Source organism: Andrographis paniculata, unplaced genomic scaffold, assembly GCF_009805555.1.
Source record: "Andrographis paniculata isolate CXL003 unplaced genomic scaffold, ASM980555v1 Contig37END, whole genome shotgun sequence".
NCBI lineage: Eukaryota > Viridiplantae > Streptophyta > Magnoliopsida > Lamiales > Acanthaceae > Andrographis > Andrographis paniculata.
In genome coordinates this window covers 5,530,654-5,551,661 of record NW_026137570.1, presented here as the reverse complement: position 1 = coordinate 5,551,661, position 21,008 = coordinate 5,530,654, and the positions used below count along the sequence as shown (strand labels likewise).

Here is a 21,008-nt window from a genome sequence, read left to right as displayed (position 1 = left end):
TAGAGTACAACTTTATGATCATAATATTACTGGGATTCTCATGTTTGGATTTTAGCTTTGAATTCATCAACTAGGCTGCTGAGGGTTTGAACCATAAGATCACGATGGATAGCAATGTCGCGATGCAGAAATAAGTAAATATAACAGGGAACAAGAAAACAACTGGACTGGAAATCAAGAGCTACAGTCATTGGGAAATGATTCAAACAAGTTTCTAAGGATGAAGTTTTCTTAAGAATCTCAGGCTACATGCATATTAAGTCTATTGCTTTAATAAGTTCTTCGTTTAGCTGCTAAACTAAACTACGTTACGTAGAAACAAGTTTCATCATCCACATAAGGACCGACACATCTCAGCACCAATATATACAAGCCTCTTTATATGAAATTAATCCACAAAAAGTGCAATCGCAATGATCAACTCACATCATATCCTCATAAACAGAAGTGCCTAGAAAGTTATGACAACAAATATAATAATTGATTCCAATCAAAAGAAATGATTTACAAGAATGAAGGTGAACAATGAGTGATGCAACCTCTAACTTTACATTGAGAAGATACAAATAGGCAGTGCTCAATCAAGAAGCAAATGCAGCAGCCCCACATAGAGTTGTCATTACCTCATTGACAATCAAATTGGAAGACACACGTGGCCATATCTGGGACAGCCAGTTACACAAAATTGCCTGTTGGCTGTGCAAACAACAATCTTCTTGCTGATGGAGCCGGAGGAGCCAATCCAGGAATATCCCTTATACTTTTGTTGTTTGGATTCACAATCTAACAGAACAAAAGCTATAATCACTAATAGTTCATCTTACCTTAACTTAACTAACAAACTAAGAAAACATGCCTAGAAGAAATGCAAGGTGCATGTTGAGATTATAACATGCAGTTTACATCTGTTAAGTAACAGGGGTTGCCAAGATTATTCCTAATTACAATAATAAAGCAAAACTTATCCAACCAAATAGGAAAACTCAAGACTATCTAAATGATTTCAGTCACAGAAAACGAAATCAGCAAGCATTTGAAATGTTGACCTGTACAGATAGATTATCTCATCGTGTTTGATTCAACTAGACTGGACATTACAAAATCCAGTATTCACTTGACCATATATTCTCATTCATAAATAAGTCACCGTTCAATTAGAATTTAGAGTCTAGGAGCATACCTTCACAACAATTATCGCAATAACTCCACATACAATCAGAAAAAGAAAAAGCATGATGCATTTATCAGTAGCCACCTAAAAACACATGAAAATTAGTAATATCAATCAATAATAATAATATCAAGCCAAAGACAAGGAAATTTCCAAATTAGGAAATTATTTGCAAACAGCAGTGGAAGTGGCAGTTTATCCAACTAAAATACCTGCCTACCGATCTCCTTAACAAGTTGTGAAGCCTTTTTGATAGAGAACTGAATTGTGTCAAGTTCATTCACAATGCGGCCCATTTGTTCAGTCTACAAACAGTCAGACATAAAACATGTATGCATTAGAAAAGAACCTGCAAATAAGAAAAGCACAGAGCTGAACTCACTTGACCCTTTAATGTTGTGGCAGTTTGGGTCCCCACTTCAATAGTTTGGTGAACAACCTGCAAATAAAAAATAAGTTTAGAATATGCAAACCCATGAGTTTGAGACTGCGCACACAAGTTCTACTCACCTGTTTAGAGCGTTCAATAGCTTGGTCAGTTTCATGCATTGTGTCATTTCCAGCCTTGATAAGTTCCTGGTTAGACATTTCTACACCATAAAAATAGGGAAAACAGTTAGCAGTGGTTATCAAGTGAGAATGACTATCCAATTACCAACATAGTAAAAAATTGATAAAATATATCAGGATATTGATTCTCATTTGTTCTCCCTCTTTTTATTTTGCATATCATGGGAAACATGTTCCTATTGTTATTTTGATTAAGAAGAAAGTAATATAAATTGTGTGATTTTTTTTCATCTTTGTAATCCCTCGATCAGCTATAATGGGAATGCACGTGTTACAGATAAATACATCAAATTTTCCCCTTTGATATGACCAATAATGTACTATACTAGTATACTGTATTATTAACTGAAACAGACGCTTTTAAATTCTGTGACTCTCGGAGGATTGCAAACAAAACAACTTGTCCGTGTACCTCACACCAAAACGGGCTATCTGAGCTCAAACACAATCATATCACATAGGATATATGCACCATGGCGATTCATATGCATGTTCCTACATTTTATTCTTGAGGGTGTTGCACCAACTGCATATCTTCTCATTCCTTTCTTGTGCATTAATAAATCACTGTTCTATCTTTTACTTCATATTTTTTGGTCCTTTTGTTCCAACTTTTGTCCAGGTCATGATCATAAATCATTCCATCAAGTGTATATTGCTCAGACACTCTTGTCCACAATAAAGAATTCATGCTGTAATCCTAAAGCTTCCCAATCTTACATATCTGAGGCCCTTGCATTCTGTTAAGTCTTAGTTGATTACTCCAAAGAAACTACCTCTCCAGTAGCCCAAATGGATCATCCTCATTTACCCATCCCAGCTTCTTTGACATCCACTATTGTCAAAGTACCGGCTAAACAAATCAAGGTGTATAGTCGATGTGGGTGTCAAGTATCTACACCAAATGTAGTCAAGTCTCGTTCCTCTTCCCTGCATTCTGTGAAGTTTCAAGCACTAAGTATCAATCATATCACACTTCCGGCATTTTTAGTTAGCCAGTTATAACAAAAGCCTCAATCTATTCACATGAATTTTCTCTTGATACAAAGATATATGACTGAAAATCTTGAAAAAGTTTTTTAGTTAAAGCAATGGCATCAGAAGATCTAAGCCTCCTCTGTGGGTTCAAAGGAAGAAACAGAATCCACTTCTGGACAATGCATCTATGTAGGGAGGGAACCTTGCAAGGTGTAGTTATAAAGAAAATACTGTGGAAAATTTAGTGCATATCTATATCTCACACAGTTGTGGATATATATGCTAAAATCCACTTCCTACTCATTTTGGTAATCTGAAATTCATATATATAGCCAAGAATCTAAGGGTTTGCTTTGATGGTGAGCTTGGGAGTGATTTTAGAGTAATAGTAAAAATATAAATTGAAATAGGTTTTTAGTGTGATTTTAATATAATATTTTAACAAAAATTTTTTTATTTGATAGTTTTTTGATAGGGAAAGTAATTCTCAGATTTTAAATAGAACAATAAAAAATGAAAGAAGAAAAATTAATTCTATAAAAAAACTGTTATCTTACATACAAAGATAGGAAGACTTGTATACAAAAAATCTTAATAAACATAAAAAGAAACTATCCTATATCTTATTCCATGAATCGTGGGATCATCTTGTATCTTATCCCATTAATCATGGGATCTCTAGCTATACAAAGGAAACAAGATATTTGTTTCCTAAAATAAATTGATTCATATATTTTTCCACACTCCCCCTCAAGCTAATGAATAGGTATTTTCCATTCTCAGCTTGGATACAATAGTTTGAAACATTGAGCTATTCAATCCTTTTGTTAAAACATCTGCTACTTGACCGGTTGTTGATACATAAGGCATGAAAATCAATCCGTTGTCCAGCTTCTCTTTGCTAAAATGTCTGTCAATCTCAATATGTTTCGTGCGGGCCATATTGCAACGGATTGTTAGCTATGTTGATTGCAGACTTGTTGTCACAATATAGTCTCATAGGCCCTTCCCACTTAATTTTTAGGTCTTCGAGAATAATCTAACCACAGTAGCTCACAAACACCTTGAGCCATTACACTGCTTCTGCACTTGATCGAGCTACTACATTTTGTTTCTTGCAACTCCATGTCACAAGATTTCCCCCAAGAAAAGTGCAATATCCAGATGTTGACCTTCTATCGACTATAGACACAACATAGTCTGCATCAGTGTATGCTTAAGTATCAAACCTCCATTTCTTTTGAATAAAATACCTTTTCCTGGTGTTCCCTTAAGATGATGTAGTACTCTATTGGCTGCTTGCAAATGAACCTCTTTTGGGCTGTGCATAAATTGACTGATCACACTTACTGAAAATGCTATATCCGGTCGTGTGTGGGAGAGAGAAATGAGTACATCTCCAGGTCTATTGCAGCAGCATCATCTGCTGTCCCAAGTTTAAGATTCGGGTCCATTAGGGTAGCCATTGGTTTTATGCTGTCTTGCCTGTTTCATTAAGGTCTGTAACATACTTCTGCTGGGAGATAAAAATCTCTTGTTTTGAATGAGCAACCTCAATTCCAAAATAATACTTCAGCTTTCCCATGCTTTAATCTCAAATTCTTTTGCCAAACACCGACTCAATGCTTTCTTCTCTTCATCATCATTCTCTGTTATCACTATGTCATCAACATACACAAGTAAGGCCATGACTCCCATGAAGGAGAATGTTCAATAAGCAGTGTATGATTACCTTGGCTCTGTTTATATCCCATAGCCAACATAACCCTTGCAAACCTTTCAAACCATGCCCGAGGAGATTGCTTAAGTCCATATTGAGCCTTTTTCAATTTATGTCAAAGAATAGTTGAGTTATAATGTTGTTGAGATATTTTAGATATTTAGTTTTAGATTTAGTAGATTTATATCTAGATTTGATCTTATTCATAGATTAGATTACTTAGATTTGAGCCTATCGAGTATATTTTGTATTGCCTATATATAGGCTCTTTATTTTGATGATCTATAAAAACAATTTCATAATTTCTCCCCCAAAATTTCTAACATGGTATCAGAGCTCTAGGAATTTTTCTAGGGTTTTGTAGTCTTCTTCAAGCAACCTTCATCGCTGTGTTTTGTTCTGGCCTTAATTGCTGTGAATTTTTCCTTTTCACTAAGTCATGTCTGAAACCATCTCCAACCCTTTCGAAAAATTTAACTCTATTCAGAAAATTGGAGAACTGCAGAATATCCGGGCATCCAATAGGTTCAATGGGAAGAACTATCTCAAATGGTCTCAAATTGTCCGTACATACCTCAAGGGCAAAGGGAGGCTTAATCACCTCCTTGGAACCGGACCAGAAAAAAGGGATCCAACATTTGAAGCATGGGATGAGGAGGATTCTATGATTATGTCCTGACTATGGGATTCAATAGACCCAACAATCAGTGACACTTGTATGTTCTTAAATACTGCAAAGGAAATCTGGGACTATATCAACCGCACATACTCAAAGGCCCGTGATGCTGCCCTTGTGTATGAAATCAAAGAAAAAACCGGAGCCACCAAGCAAGGAGACAAATCTGTCACAGAGTATGCAACTCTGTTGCAAAATCTTTGGCAGAAATTGGATCACTACCGGGTAATTGAGATGAAATGCCCTGACGATGCTGCCACTTTGAAGAAGTTCATTGAGAAGGATCGGATATATGATTTTTTGGTAGGATTGAATTCTGAATATGATCACGTTAGGATCCAAATCCTCGGCACTGAGGATACACCATCTCTAGAAGAGACAATCTCATTAATCCGAGCAGAAGAAAGTCGGAGGAGTGTCATGCTAGAACCACATACTATGGATGGGGTCAGCCTTAGCAGCAAAAACAAATCAGGAGAAGTCGAAGAATGATATGCCTAAACACTTTGGTAGAGATAAACAAGGGAAAGAAAATAAAAACAATCTTTGGTGTACTTATTGCAAGAAACCCAGGCATACAAGGGAGAAGTGTTGGAAGCTGAATGGTAAACCTCCAAGCCGAGAGTGGGGCTACCGTGGGGGGCAGCAGCAAAGGCCTGAAGCGCATATGGCAGAGCAGCCCAATATTGAGGAAAACCCAGCAATAGGGGGGTTAAATCGTGAAGAAATTGAGAGATTGAGAAGTTTGTTGGGGTCTCTTGAGAAGCCTTTTGGAACATGTTCAATGGCTCTTTCAGGTAAACCTGTGTGCATGAATGTCTTAGACAAATTATGTGCCAACTCTTGGATCATGGACTCCGGTGCTACAGACTATATGACCCCCACATCTCAACTCTTCCACACCTATGCCCCATGTCCAAGTAATAGAAAAATTGTTGCGGCCAATGGTTCCTTAGCCACTGTTGCAGGGATTGGAGATATACATATCACACCTAGCCTTATCCTTAAAAATGTTCTCCATGTGCCCAAATTGTCAACAAGCCTTGTTTCCATTCAAAAGTTGACTCATGATCTTAAATGCTATGTTGTTTGTTGCTCTTCTTATTGTGTTTTTGAGGACTAGGACTCCGGGAGGAGGATTGGACTTGCTAAGGAAATGAACAGTCTTTACCACCTTGAACCATCTAAAAAACCTAAGACTAACTTGCCTTCTTCTTTCCTTAGTTCCTCGAATAAAGATGTCATTTGGCTATATCACCTACGTCTTGGTCATCCTTCTTTTAGGATTTTAAAAATAATGTTTCCTCATTTGTTCCAAGGATTAGATATTTCTGAATTTCATTGTGACATCTGTGAATTGGCAAAACATATCCGTGCATCTTTTCCTATTAGCAATAAAAGAAGTTCTCATCCTTTTCAGTTGATTCATAGTGACATATGGGGTCCTTCCACTATACCTAATGTTTCTGGGGCTCGTTGGTTTGTGTTCTTAATTGATGATTGCACTCGGGTCACATGGCTCTTTGTTCTTAAACAAAAATCTGATGTTAGCACTATTTTACCTAATTTTCATTCAATGGTTCAAAATCAATTTGGGGTCAAATAAAAAGCTTTAGAACAGACAATGCTAGAGATTATTTCAATAAGATTCTGTCACCTTACTTTCAATCACAGGGGATTATCCATGATTCATCATGTGTGGAGACACCCCAACAAAATGGAGTAGCTGAAAGAAAGAATAGGCATTACTCAACACCACCCGAGCCTTACTGTTTCAAGGGAATGTTCCTAAGTCCTATTGGGGAAAAGCCGTTCTTACTGCCACATATATGATAAATAGACTTCCCTCCCATGTGTTAGAAAACAAAAGCCCCATAGAGGCCCTTCATAGCTTTTACCCTTACTTCAGAACCTTAAATGGCCTCACTCCTAGGGTATTTGGGTGTACCGCCTTTGTTCATGTCCATAAACAACATAAAGGGAAGCTAGACCCTAGAGTCATCAAATGTGTTTTCCTCGGTTACTCATCCACTCAAAAGGGATACAAATGTTACAACCCCTTGACCAAAAAATTTTACATCTCTGCGGATGTCACTTTCACAGAAAATAGACCTTTTTTCAAGTCCTCTCTTCAGGGAGGAGATTTCAATGATGAAAGATAGTACTTGTGAGTCTTTCGAACCACTTAAAAACCTTGACCTTCCGCATGTGCCACCCCGCAGTCACTCAGAACAAAGCCCTCCTTATGTTCCGGTTGAACCTAAGTCCACTGAACCAGTCACATCTGAGTCACCAGATCCTGTCACTGAACCCATATCATCTCTTTCTCCAACCAGCATCACTCACAATTTTCCAAAGTTTCCTCAGGTGTATTCAAGGAGAAAGACCGTTCCTGAACTGACACAAATCCAAGAATCCAATCCAAATTCTGAGAAAGAAATCACGGTAAGATCAGATCCACTGATTCAACTACTGTTCTGGATCTTCCCATTGCTGTTAGAAAAAAAACCAGAGAATGCACTAAACGACCACTCTATCCTCTATCTCACTATGTCTCTTTTAAGCGCCCATCGCCAGCCCAAAAGGGATTCATTATGAGTTTGAACACCATTGCCATCCCTCACAATGTGTCTGAGGCATTGTCAAAAAAAGAATGGTGGGATGCTAGGAGAGGAGATGAATGCATTAGAGAAGAATAAAACATGGGAGATCGTTGATAAACCAAAGGAAAAAAACATTGTTGATTGCAAATGGATTTTTACATTGAAGTACAAGGCTGATGGATCCCTTGAAAGGTATAAAGCAAGGTTAGTAGCCAAAGGATACACTTAAACTTATGGGGTGGATTATCAAGAAACATTTACTCCAGTTGCAAAAATGAACACAGTAAGAATTTTGTTATCATTGGCTACTCACTTTAATTGGCAACTGCTACAATACGATGTTAAGAACGCATTCCTTCATGGTGACTTAAATGAGGAAATCTACATGAACATTCCACCAGGATTTGAAGGGGACACTGGTAACAAGGTGTGCAAACTGAAAAAAGCCCTTTATGGGTTAAAACAATCTTCTAGAGCATGGTTTGGCAGATTTGCAGAAGTCATGAAGGAATTTGGGTACAAACAAAGGCAAGGTGACCACACGCTTTTCATTAAGCATTAAGCATTCAGCTGTAGGGGGAGTGACTGCTCTTTTAGTCTATGTGGACGACATTATAATGACTGGAAATGATGAGAAAGAGAAGCATGAATTAAAGCTGAGACTAACGAAAGAATTTGAAATAAAAAAACTAGGGAAATTGAAGTATTTCCTCGGTATTGAGGTGGCATATTCTAGACAAGGGATCTTCATATCTCAACAAAAGTACGTGCTTGATTTATTGGCAGAAACATGGAAGTTGGGTGTAAGCCGATTTCTACTCCAATAGATCCAAAGTATAAATCGGGGGAAGCTAAAAAAGAACCAGCTGTGGATAAAAGAATGTACCAGAGGTTGGTTGGCAAACTTGTATACCTTGCTCACACTCGACCAGACATAGCATATTTTGTAAGTTTGATCAGCCAATTCATGCATGATCCAAGAGAACCTCATCTTCAGGCTGCTTACAGGGTACTACACTACTTGAAATAGCTGAGTTATAATGTTGTTAAGATATTTTAGATATTTAGTTTTAGATTTAGTAGATTTATATCTAGATTTGATCTTATTCATAAATTAGATTACTTAGATTTGAGTCTATCGAGTATATTTTGTATTGCCTATATATAGTCTCCTTATTTTGATGATCTAGAAAAACAATTTCATAATTTTCCCCCAAAATTTCTAAAACATACGGTGTGAGCATCCAAGTTCTTATCATAACCCGGAGGAACCTCCATATAAATCTCTTCCTTTAGATCCTCATGTAGACATCAAACTGTTACAGGTCCTATTCATAGTTGGCAGCAAGCGCAAGCAATACTCCTATTGTATTCATTTTTGCAACATGAGCAAAAGTCTCTAGATAATCAATCTGATAAGTCTGTGTATATCCTTTCGCCACCACCAACTGCGCTTGATATCGTTCAATTTTCTTATCCGCCTTGTATTTGACTATATACACCCATCTACAACCCACCATCTTTATTCCACTAGGTAACCTTACCAACTCCCAAGTTTTGTTCTTTTTAAACGTTTCCATTTCTATATCCATAGCTTGTTTCCATTTCTCATTAGACATAGCTTGAGACACTAGCAGAGATAGTGATGGTGTTTAGGTTAGCAAAAAAGGTTTTGTGAGATGGTGAAAATTTCTTGAAAGATAGGTATTGACCTGGAGGATACAAAGGTCTGTTTCTACACTCTCTCGGTTACTTTCTAACAGCAATGGGTAAATTCAATTCATCACCAACAGCCGGTTCACCTTGTGTTTCAGCCATGCTAATGGATTGAGAAATATTATCAACTTCAACATGTGAGTTCGGATCAGAACTTATTACCTCAGTTATTAGCTCCGGGTTGGACTTTTGGATTCCTGCTTGTTCTGGGACAGCCTTTATTCCCTTCCTTCTGTATTTCTTTGCACACGCCTCGTATCTTCATCAAGCCTTTTAGCAATATTAAAAGCAACAGATTCAGACAAAGGAACAGCAGCAGCAGGGGCAGACAGAGGAATAGTAGGAGGAGCATATTCAGGCAAAGGAACAGATGGAGCAGTAGGAGCAGGTTCCAAAAAAAAAGGACTACGATCGGAACTAGGAGAGATTAAAAGGATCTAGAAAGAAACCTTCTTGATCTTTATCTTCCTGAGATGGGTTCTCCCCCTGAAGATAAGATCAAGTGAAGTAAGATTCATTCTCATTGAATGTCAACATTTATTGACACAAAGAATTTCTTGGATGGAGGATGATAATCCTTGTATCCTTTTTGAGTGGAAGAATTACCCTACAAAGATACATTTTTGGGCTCTAGGATCCAGTTTTCCCCGGTTTGGATCATGTATATGAATAAAAGACACACACCCAAATATTATCTGTGGTTCTTCTTCTCGAGGAGGTCACCATTTTTTTTCTCTGCTACTCCATTTTATTGTGGAGTATACACACAAGATGACTTATGAATAATCCCATTATTTTGAAAATAATGAGTGAGGACTTGGTTGAAATAATCCCTGACATTGTCAAACCAAAATGGCTAAATTGCACAAAATTCACCTGTGGTTTCACAAAATTGCGCCAAATCCCCCGTATTTTTAAAATTGCGTCAAATTCCCTTATGGTTTCATAAACTCTGCGTTTAACCCCTCGGCGGTCCTTATTTAACAATATTTAACCTAAATGCACCCAAACTGTAAATAAATTTTATCTTAATTTCTAAACCTCTAAAATTAAAAATATATATTTCTTATATTTAGCCTAAAAAAACAGTAAAAATAAACTCTTAAAACCTGATAAAAATAACTATTTTTTAATATATTTATGATTTTTTTAGACTAAATACAAGAAAAATAAATATATTTATAATTTTAGGGGTTTAGAAATTGAGATTTTAAAATTTATTTGTAATTTGGGCGCATTTAGGTCGAATACCGTTAAATAAGGACCGCCGAGGGGGTTACACGCAGAGTTTATGAAACTACGAGGGAGTTTGACGCAGTTTTAGAAGTATAAGGGATTTGGCGCAATTTCATGAAACCACGGGTAGATTTTGTGCAATTTAGCCAACCAAAATCTCTTGACCCTTGCCCCAAATTGATTTTTGACCATTGAGCAAAAATTTGGTAGAATAGTACTCCCTCCGTCCCAAACAAGGTGTTACATTTAAGTTGGGCATGGGATTTTAGGTGAGAAGTATTAAGTAGGACAGTTGAGTAATTAGGTGATGTGATAGAGAGAGAAGTGTATATTTTATTTTTTTATTAGGGTGATGTGATGGAATAGAGTGTGGGGACATAGATTAAATATAATTAATTATTTCCTAATTTAGAAATGTTGCAGGGTGTTTGGGACATACCAAAAAGAAAATGTTGCACAGTGTTTAGGAAGGAGGGAGTACTAGACTTTGACTTCAAGAGAAACAACCAAGTGACACGGGTACAAACATCAATGAAAGAAACAAACCATCATGCTTCAAAGACACTAGGAATTGTAGGAGGACCCCATATATTAGAGGTGAAAAGGAACATAATTTCTTTTATTAGTAATGGGAAAAGACATTCGCTTATGTTTGGCGAGTTCATACACATCACAATGAAATTCCTCAACACTGAAATCTGAAAACAAGGTGGAAACAAGACTTTAACAACCCTAAATGATGGATGTCCTAAACGACGATGGTGAAGATGAATTTTCTTTTTATTGGATAAACGGCTTTCTAACATTAAACCCTTGCTCTGGACCAGGTTCAGCTGTCTTGGCATCTCAAGGTAATAAAGGTTGTCCCTTTAGCACGTCCAATCGTTCTCCCTGAAACCTTGTCCTGAAATACACAACCACCACTATAAAAAACCACATTGCATGATAGATCTTAGGTAAGCTTTTTGTATAGAAACAAGATTAGTAGATAATTTGGGGACACGAAGGATATTTTTAAGGGGTCATAGTAGGGTTTATTAAAACATCTCCTACTCCTGCAACAGTAGTTAGATATCCATCAGTTGTGGCTATTTTTCGGCTACTAGGACATGTGGTATAGGTTGAAAAGTATTTAGATGAGTGGGTCATATGATCGGTTGCTCTGGAGTCCATGATCTAAGAATTGGTAAATAGTGTCTGAAGCATTTAATCTAATAGGAAACATACCTGAATATACCAATGAACAAGTACTGAAGGCTTCTCAAGACGGTTAGAGACCTTAACCTCTCAATTTCCTCCCTATTAAGGCCACTCAGCTCTTCACTTTGTGGTGCAGCAGCAATGTGTACTTGTCCAACATGATTTAGAGGCCCTTTATTCCTTGATTGGTCTCCCCTTTTATTCGACTCTCGGCTTGAGGGCTTTCCATGAAGCTTCCAACATTTTTCTTTAGTATACCGAGGTTTTTTGCAATATATACAAAACAACTCGTCGCGATTCTGTAACTTAGGTTGATTACTCCTCACTGCTTCAACGGCTACTCATTTTTCCAGGTCTAAGGCAGTTTTGGTATCACTAGCCACCATAGCCATATTATTAACACTTTGTGGTTCTTTTTTCCTTGAATTAGTGCTAAAAAAGGTTTGGAAGTTCCTGTTTACCGGACTCTCACTTTCAAATTCTGGATTCATACCACATAAAAAATCATAAACCCTGTCTTTCTCAATAAATTCCTTTAGAACAACTACACCTGCGGAGCACTTGATGTTTATTACCCTGTAATGGTCGAGTTCCTGCCACAATGATTTTAATTGATTGGCATACTCAGTTACAATTTCCATCCCTTGTTTTGCTACCATCATTTTCATCTTGACCTCATACACCTGAGCCGCATCTTTAAATTTGGATTAGGTTTCTCGAATATCATCCCAGCATCCTTGGCACTTTTCAAGAACATGCAAGTATCGCTGATTTTTGGGATCATAGAATTCCATAACCAAGCCATTATCATAGAGTCTTCTTCATCCCACACTTCAAATTTGGGATCTTTCTTCTTTGGTCCTCTTCCAATGAGATGACTAAATTTTCCAAATCCTTTCAATGTTGCTTGGACAAGTTGAGACCATTTGAGGTAGTTTGTTCATTTAGTCTATAAGCAGATTGAATGCCTTGAAGTGCACCGGCATGTTGGACTCGGATTTGCTCCCCGGACAGTGCAGTCTCTGTTAGGTCTGACATATTATAACTTGCAGCCTCCGGTGATTTGGACTAATAAAGTTTAAGAGATAGTCCAGAAAACACAGAAATTAAGGTTGGTCGAATGGAGGAAAGAAAACTTAGCAGAATCAAGAACAGTTCCTAAGAATGAGCTGCTTTGATACCATCTCAGAGTTTGAATAGAAAAATAAAAAATGAAGAAAAAAAGTAATTCTATCAAAAAACCGTCATGTTACATACAAGGATAGGAATACTTATAGTTATCAATAGCGTGCTATAGTGTCGTAATAGCAGCGTAGCATAGCGGAGAGACACTATGCCACAACGGACGTTCCGTAATTCTGCGTTTACTCAATAGCGGCTTGCAGCAGCACTCCATTACGCTACGCTATACCACTATTGTAGCTCATTAGATTATTTTTTAACATGTAAATAATTATAATTTAACTTTCCCTTATAAGATATACTTTTTTTATTATAATATAGACGAAAAAAACTAACATTTATTTTAAATCTTAACTAAATTTTTAGATTCATTTAAAAAAAGGAACAAATTAGAAAGTCAAAAGTTGCAAGATTTGATTTATATCAAGTACTATAACCAAAATGTGTTAGATCGTTATGGTAGCAATAATGTGATTGGTCCTATTGTTTTGAACGATATTGATTATTCCAATGAATGGTTAATTAAAGAAGTTGATAATTGCATAGGATGAGTTAGTCTTTGACAATGATAATTTGACTAGGGGAGTTGTTAGTATTACTAGAGCTATGCCTACTTTCTATACTAGGATGCAAACATCAATATATCAATGAGAAAGAAAGCTATAGGTACTTCTAGCTCTAAAAAAGAAAATGATATTATGTAACACAAACATACAATAGAACAAATTGATGTATATTATTCATCAAATTTTGAATCTGATTAGCTTTGATATATGTCTGTCATACAATAGTGATCTAATTGTTTTTGCTTATATAACTATCTAACAATTATGATCATATCTTTTTTTTTGACATTTTATTGACGTGAATGATAATTATGAGATTAATTTATAGGTTTTTCTTATCTATTTTTGTTGTAAAAAATATATAGAATAATTTATATACATATTTAAATATTTAACTAGCGGTCATATAGCTATAACATGTTAGAAGGAAACTATCATGTATCTTACATGAACCATGGGATCATCTTGTATCTTATCCCATGAATCATGGGATCTCTAGCTATACAAAGGAAACAAGATATTTGTTTCCTAAAATAAATTGATTCATCTATTTTTCCATAGTAATGAATAACATGAGACTAAGTCCAAACCTCCAAACAAATCAACGGGTGGATTGTCAGTTGGGCAAAGAGTAAAAATTTGAATAGAAATATATTTTTTATATGATATAAATAAGTGTTTAGTGGATATATTGAATACAAATGAGTTTTAGATGTAGCATTTTATTGAAATATATTTTAGATAGATATTTTAGTTGGTATTATTTAGATTTGTTAGTTATCATATAATCATACATACTAAATTAGATTGTAATTATCCAGATATGTTAATAGATTTGGTTGTTATTATTTAGCTTTATCCTTTTGTATTTTCATCATCAATAAATCTTATTAATTTCTCTAAGAATTTTTACACATTTTAAATGATTAATAGTATTTAATGAAATGTTTTTTAGGAAGAAAAAATATGATAAATAATACGAGACCAATTCGAGACCACAAACTAAACACAAATATTTCATAAGGATAAAACATTTTGAATATTGCAACTCTATTGAGAGACTGTTATGAACAACAACATTTATGCTTATTCAAAGAGAGTCGTTGGTATATTTAACAATATGTTAGAGGCAGACGAAAAAAAAAATCAGTGACAACTTAGTATGAGCAACATATAAGCTCCAGCATGAGATAGAGTATTAGAATATGTGTATACGTATTTTTATTCACTATATATTCTATTGCAACAGCTTTCCTATTTTTCTTTAGTCCTTTTTATTAGATAGATGATTCTTACACAATAAGATATATATGGTGTGGTTTGTGTTCATCTTTGCACCTTTCATTCTTAATAACAGAAAAGAGTGGACAAGACATGTAGATAATTGTTTAACCTCACCTCAACACAGATGAAATGTAAAAGCAATAACATATTCTAGTTAGCTGTTTCCGCAAATTCACTGTCTCTGTAGCAAAAAAAGCACAATAACCTGACTAAAATGCAAAAGAAATCCCATGGAAACTTTATATGTAATTGATGCAATCAACTTTTTGACAAAAATAATCAGCTTTACACATGAGTTGGTGTGTTTGAAATATTGCACTATCCAAGGAAAGGAATATCTTATTGTGTTAATGCGTGTCACCAATCAAAATAATAATAAGGAAGAAGGAAAAACCAAACAAAAGCTGCTCAAAGAATATATTTGTTCTTCATAAATAAATCAAAGATAACTCAAATTATGAATTGTCATATATGACAGGGCATCATAGTGGAATTTTCGTCACAAGGTCATATGAGAAAAGTCACAATAAGAATCACCTCTTCTCTTAAATTGGTAATGCCTGCATAAACTTTAGTGGAAGTAATAAGACAAAGCACAAAAAATTAAAGGAAGAGAATATAGGTTTAAAAAAGAAGTTAGGTAGCAGAAGCAAGAACCTTCGCACAAGATAGTAAATGACAATACATTGGCAGAACAAAAATTACAGGAGAAAACACAGGTGGCAATCAATTAGGAAATAGATGGTTGAAAGTTAATATCTGCCAGCATATAACATAGTGACATGAAATACTTCTTTCTTATGTGGTTCATTCATGTTTAAAATGAAACCAAATGGTAAAAGGACCCTAGGCATATTATACTACCTGATGCTACTTGAACATTCTCATCAGCTGTTGGCTCACTTCCCTGGAGTCCCTCATCCAAAAGTTCAACCCTTTTGTTACCAAGAGTGCTCATGTAACTGTACAACAGTGAGTATCAGAAGACATCCAAAGAGAAAGACTGGGAAAATTCATGAAATAAAACCAATTACTGACATGTAGATATCATAAACATTTACCATGTCTATACTGACACTTTATTATTTTAAACACAAACACCGATTTTCATCTTCTTGTCTTGTTGACTACATAGTTTAGATAGAGTTTTGTTCAAATAGGATTATTAGAATTTATACATTTTGATAGACTCCTAGTTGTATTTTGTATTATATGCAAGATATGTAACCTCTCTTTGTAAAACAAGAAGATGCCTATTGACAACATGATATGAGCGCAATTAGGTACTGATGACCAAAAATGGATACTTGATAGATTAGAGTGATTCCGTGCATGCCTGCCACACACATCCACTCATTTTTTGGAGAACACATCTGCTGGTCATTCTGTCTTCCTCATCACTGCCATCCAACTCAGCATCCACCTCGCCGCCCACCATTGTTTGTCAAAAACTCATTCTATGGTTGCATTTACAGTCAGTGATTCAGTGTTGTAAGAGACAGTTTATGAACTCACCTACAACCCGTCATATGGCTCTTTCAAAGTAATTTTTTTAGGTTATGAGCTTGTAGACAAAGCCTATTTTAAGACAAACATAGTTATTCTAAAATGGAATGTTTCACTGATGCAGGTTATGTTGGGTGTAAGGATGATAGGATATCTACTTGTTTATATTGTCTTAATAGAGTAAGAAAGAAAAGTTAGTTTCTCAATCTATTGCCAAAGTAAAATATAGAGGTATGTCACATTCGGTACGCGAGATAGTATGGATACACCAATTTATAATAGATATTGGCCAGGTGCATTCATTTTTATGTTTTGGTTTTTGTTATTTTTAGATCACATAGTTGTTGGATATAATATTTAGCATGTAAAATAGGTATGTTTTTATTGAAAATGATGAAATTACAGAAATAGGCCTTGGCCTTCCATCATGTTACATTCTCAGAAGATTTACGAGTTATTTATTAACAATAAAATCATGATAACCCCAAATAATAACAACCTAATCTTGTGTCGTAAAAGTTAGCTTGATTTTGGCAAGAAAGACCAGAGGTGATGCAGTCAGGATGGACTTCATAACAAGTTTCGAATGACTGACATATTGGTAGTATGGTTGAATCTAAAGAACTCCACAATAGGCCACATAACTAGCCATCAACTTTAGACCATTCATTCAAATCATCTTCAGTTGCAACAGTTAGGCTAAATCCTAAAAAGTTAGAATTTTGTTCAAATTAAGCTTTTTGGTGGCGGAAATCATCTATTGTAGTGACAACGCAAAACCTTAAAAAGGCCAAATTACGGTTTCCAATGGCAGTGATCCTCTGTTGCAGGAGCGGTGCTAAAAATCCTCTGTAGCAATAGTGGTGCTAAACCCTAATAGACGGAAGTTTGGACAGATCGAAGATTGAACAAAAACTTGATCAAAACTAGAAACTAACTAGACAGATAGGTCAGAAATATTCCCAATATGCTGTTGTTGGAAAGTTCCAGTGATTGAATGCCAGATGGGCCTCCACATAAGGCTAGAGTCGACGGCAACAGAAAAAGGTGATTGTGTCAACCAGTCTTAGACTGGTGCAGGTGCTTCCGACAATGGCGTTTTATGACTAGTGTTGTCTTAGGGGGTGTTCATTAATGAAACTTTTACAAATTTTTACTATTCATCAAAAAACTTTTTCCCAAAACATCAAATCAAGTACCTAATTTTCACTTTCTATATTATATTAAAATATTAATTTTACATCCAAAACGTCACATCAATACATATTTATATCACATCATACAACTATTCAAATTCAAATTTTTTACTATTCAAATCCCAAACTAAAATCCAAACTCCTGAACAAACACACCCTTAGAGTCAAAACACAATGGCAGCGGCGGTGTAGGTCGGATGCATCAGGTGAAGTAACAAACAAACGCGATTAGGAAAGGTTTAATATTTTTAGGTGAGACTGATGTTTTTAGAGCGGAGAGGATTTCAGATACGAAAGGCATGGTTGAGGATCTCAAAGTCGAGAGTTAGTACTCCAGTTATATTCTGAGTTACATGAATATGCCCGGAGAATACATAGGATACCAATGTTACTACATTTTGAGAGAATTTCTAAGTTAATTACTAATGATAATAAAATCAAGATATATTAATAAGTATAACAAGACAAAAGAAACACGCAGACTCACTTGCACACACTAATCCATTCTTTACTATTCATAAATGCAGTTATACACCAAAGGTTCAAATTATATTTAAACCTTCAAAGAAACAATAGGTTCAACCAAAGCCATGTCATTTTGCATCTGAGAAAAGAAATATCATCCATATGCAAACTTCTTAAAACATTTCCACTAATCAAATAGCTTAAGGCTGAAATTAGATATTGTAAAACAGACAAGTAACTTACGTTTTCCTCAAGGCTACGTATGAATTCAACTCTTTGATCTGCGTATAATGAAGTCAATTTTAAGAAAGAACCTATAACATAGAGAAAATATGTACAGCAGAAGTCCGGCAACCCTTTGAGCATAGTTCATTAGCAAGTATCATCATTAGAATAATTACATTTGATGATCAAGAAAATGGTGAGTCCATAAAAGATAAAAACAATTAAAATAATTACGTTAGCTCATCCACAGAGAGATGGTGTGCCATGGATACACCTAATATGTAGTACAAAAATAGAACCAAGAGATCTTCAGTTCCAGCATCTTATAGAAGGAACACAGTAAATGAGAAGTTCAACACAATTCCATCAACACAGTATCATCGTCTTGTTCTTATCCAAAAACTAGAAGTCATCACTGAAAAATACACAAAGTCCAATAATTACGAATCCACTACAATCCTTTATACCACATTAGCTCTTCATCAAATAAACTTTTGTCATCTATATATCACCTTTTAGTTGGATGTACTAAATTAGCATACTTAGAAAAATTAAAGGCTAAGAAATACTGAAAATCCACGGGGATTAGGAATACTGTGGTAACAACGTAATGACCTCAGTCTGGACATGCAGAGAAATTTTGGTGGCAACAAACTTACCATGGATTGTTTCTCATCATTTAGTTGCTTGTTAATCTCTGGAGTACTTTTGCTTTCCTCGTCTTTAATTTCACGATCAAATTCTTTGATCAATCTAGAAGATTTCACACACAATCAATAACAAAGGAGGACCTGAGAAACATATCTTACAGAGTAATGTAAAAAATGCTACTATTCCTGTTAGTTGAAACTCAGCAGCAAAAGCTACAATATGATTTTCTTCCTATTGTTTTCATTTTGGCTACTGTGTTCTACTCTTCTTCATACATGTGGAACATGCAAAGATCTGCATTAGAACCTATATACAATAAGAAGAAGTCACAAGAAAAAAAGGAGGCAAACTTGCCTTTTGCACTCCCTCATCTTCCCTGTGAGGTCCTCAAGTTGTTTACTTTGTCTATTGGGGTCTTTGATTTTGTCCAGCTTCTGAAAGCCATTCCTACATAGGAACACATTAAATTGATAATAAATGAGGATGATGCTAAATTTCCCAATCATTACTGTACCAATATATATACACGTGGCATATATTGCTACAATACAATAGAAGAACGCAAGATTAACATAAAAAAAGTCCCTGCTTGCAGCCTATTGAAATTATTCTCATTTATTGAAATACCGTAAGCCAACTCAATTAATCTCCGGGGGCATGGATAAATGGCAGAAACAACATACAAGGCATGTGTGTGTATGAGTGAGAGAGGGAGAGGGAGAGGGAGAGAGAGAGAGAGAGTACGCGAGGGCGCGCATAGTATCTCGAATTTCTCCGTGGATCTGCTCCATTTGAGGATTCATCTGCAAATCCAGGTTGGCCATTTTCTCTCTCTTTCACTTGGCTTGCTCCCTCCTTCTTCCTACGCCTATCGTAGTCCTTTTTTCCGCTTCCGCCTACTCGATGAAATGACGGAAACAGAAGAAACTCTCCAGGGGGACCCCGAGCAGGATCCCGAAAGGCAGATGGAGACTGCTTGTTAGCGCAGATATGACAGGAGAAAGATCAGATGGAGAATTAGGGTTAGCTTTGTCGGTATGTAGCAGTAGTAATTAACTGATGAATTAATTAATTATTAGGGAATGTATGTCGCTCTCTGACCTGTCTTTCAGACAGTATAATATTCCTTTCTTGCAGAAAAAGAAATATAAGACCACAAAAACAGTGACAGGGGTGAGAGAGAGCCAGCCCTGTCCCTGGCCAATCCCAATCAGTCACTCGGTCGTCCTCCGTCATTGTTGGAGTTGTTAAATGAGTCAAGCTGAACAATATAGACAGATTCGTTTGATTAACGAACGAGTTCGAGCTTTGTTCGCGAACGTTCGCAAATATTCGTTTAAATAATATATTTATTATAAATATTATATATATATAAAATTATAATTTATAAATAAATAAAATATTAATTTAAAATATATAAATAAAATAATTTTAAATTTTCTTTATAATTTATATATAAATTTTAAAAAATAAGATAAACGAACTCGAACGAACTTAATCGAGTCTAAACGAGCCGAACACGAACACGAGCTCAAACTAACGAGCCGAGCTCGAACACCACGAATGAGCTCGAAAGCTTAACGAACGAGCACGAGCCTTGTTCGCGAACGTTAAGGAACACTTAAAGTTTGGTTCGGCTTGACTCGAATCGTCAACAGCTCTAGTCATTGTCAATGATAAACAAATTGAGTACCATATCAGTTTAAATCGGAGAAACTAGTAGCAAGCAATTGCAATGGTAACAGGGGAAGAAAGCTTTCCATCAATTACATGTCAAAATAAAATATTCAATACTTAGATAGATATGCGACATAAATGATTCAATAGTCTTATTTAAGAAAGAGAAAGAAAGATAAGAGAAAAATAGAAATTAAAAAAAAAAAAAAGAAGCAGATTTTTCGAAGGTTTCTTTGGCACTAAATGTCAGTCAAGTATGTCGGGTAAATTGTGACATATATCCCGCACTTTTACAAAATTCGCCATTTACGTTCTCCCGTCGCACATGACAGTCATGTGACATGCAATCCACGCGCACCCGGGACCCAGTAACACGTGACATATTG

At 35.7% G+C, this 21,008-nt stretch overlaps 1 protein-coding gene across 2 annotated transcripts; it reads right to left on the bottom strand.

Moving 5' to 3' along the window:
- Positions 1-414: 414 nt before the first annotated feature.
- On the bottom strand, positions 415-20,002 carry LOC127250327 (novel plant SNARE 13-like). Of its 2 annotated transcripts, XM_051273541.1 has the most exons (10): positions 19,690-20,000; positions 19,300-19,392; positions 18,954-19,047; positions 18,313-18,350; positions 15,767-15,864; positions 1,682-1,761; positions 1,554-1,610; positions 1,384-1,476; positions 1,181-1,255; positions 415-783 (listed from the first exon to the last, which is right to left on the bottom strand). In XM_051273541.1, exons 1-10 carry the CDS (start codon positions 19,767-19,769, stop codon positions 676-678), a joined length of 816 nt encoding a protein of 271 aa, XP_051129498.1. In that variant the 5' UTR covers positions 19,770-20,000; the 3' UTR covers positions 415-675. The 2 variants fall into 2 exon arrangements, with proteins under 2 accessions (XP_051129498.1, XP_051129499.1); XM_051273542.1 differs by lacking the exon at positions 1,181-1,255 and having other exon boundaries at positions 19,690-20,002.
- Positions 20,003-21,008: the final 1,006 nt, after the last annotated feature.

Coding starts and splice junctions, on each gene's coding strand:
- LOC127250327 (XM_051273541.1), bottom strand. CDS start 19,769: ATGGCCAACCTGGATTTGCAGATGAATCCTCAAATGGAGCAGATCCAC. Junction 19,048..19,299: donor AAGATGAGGGAGTGCAAAAG/GCAAGTTTGCCT, acceptor GAAATCTTCTAG/ATTGATCAAAGAATTTGATC. Junction 1,477..1,553: donor CCACAACATTAAAGGGTCAA/GTGAGTTCAGCT, acceptor GACTGTTTGTAG/ACTGAACAAATGGGCCGCAT.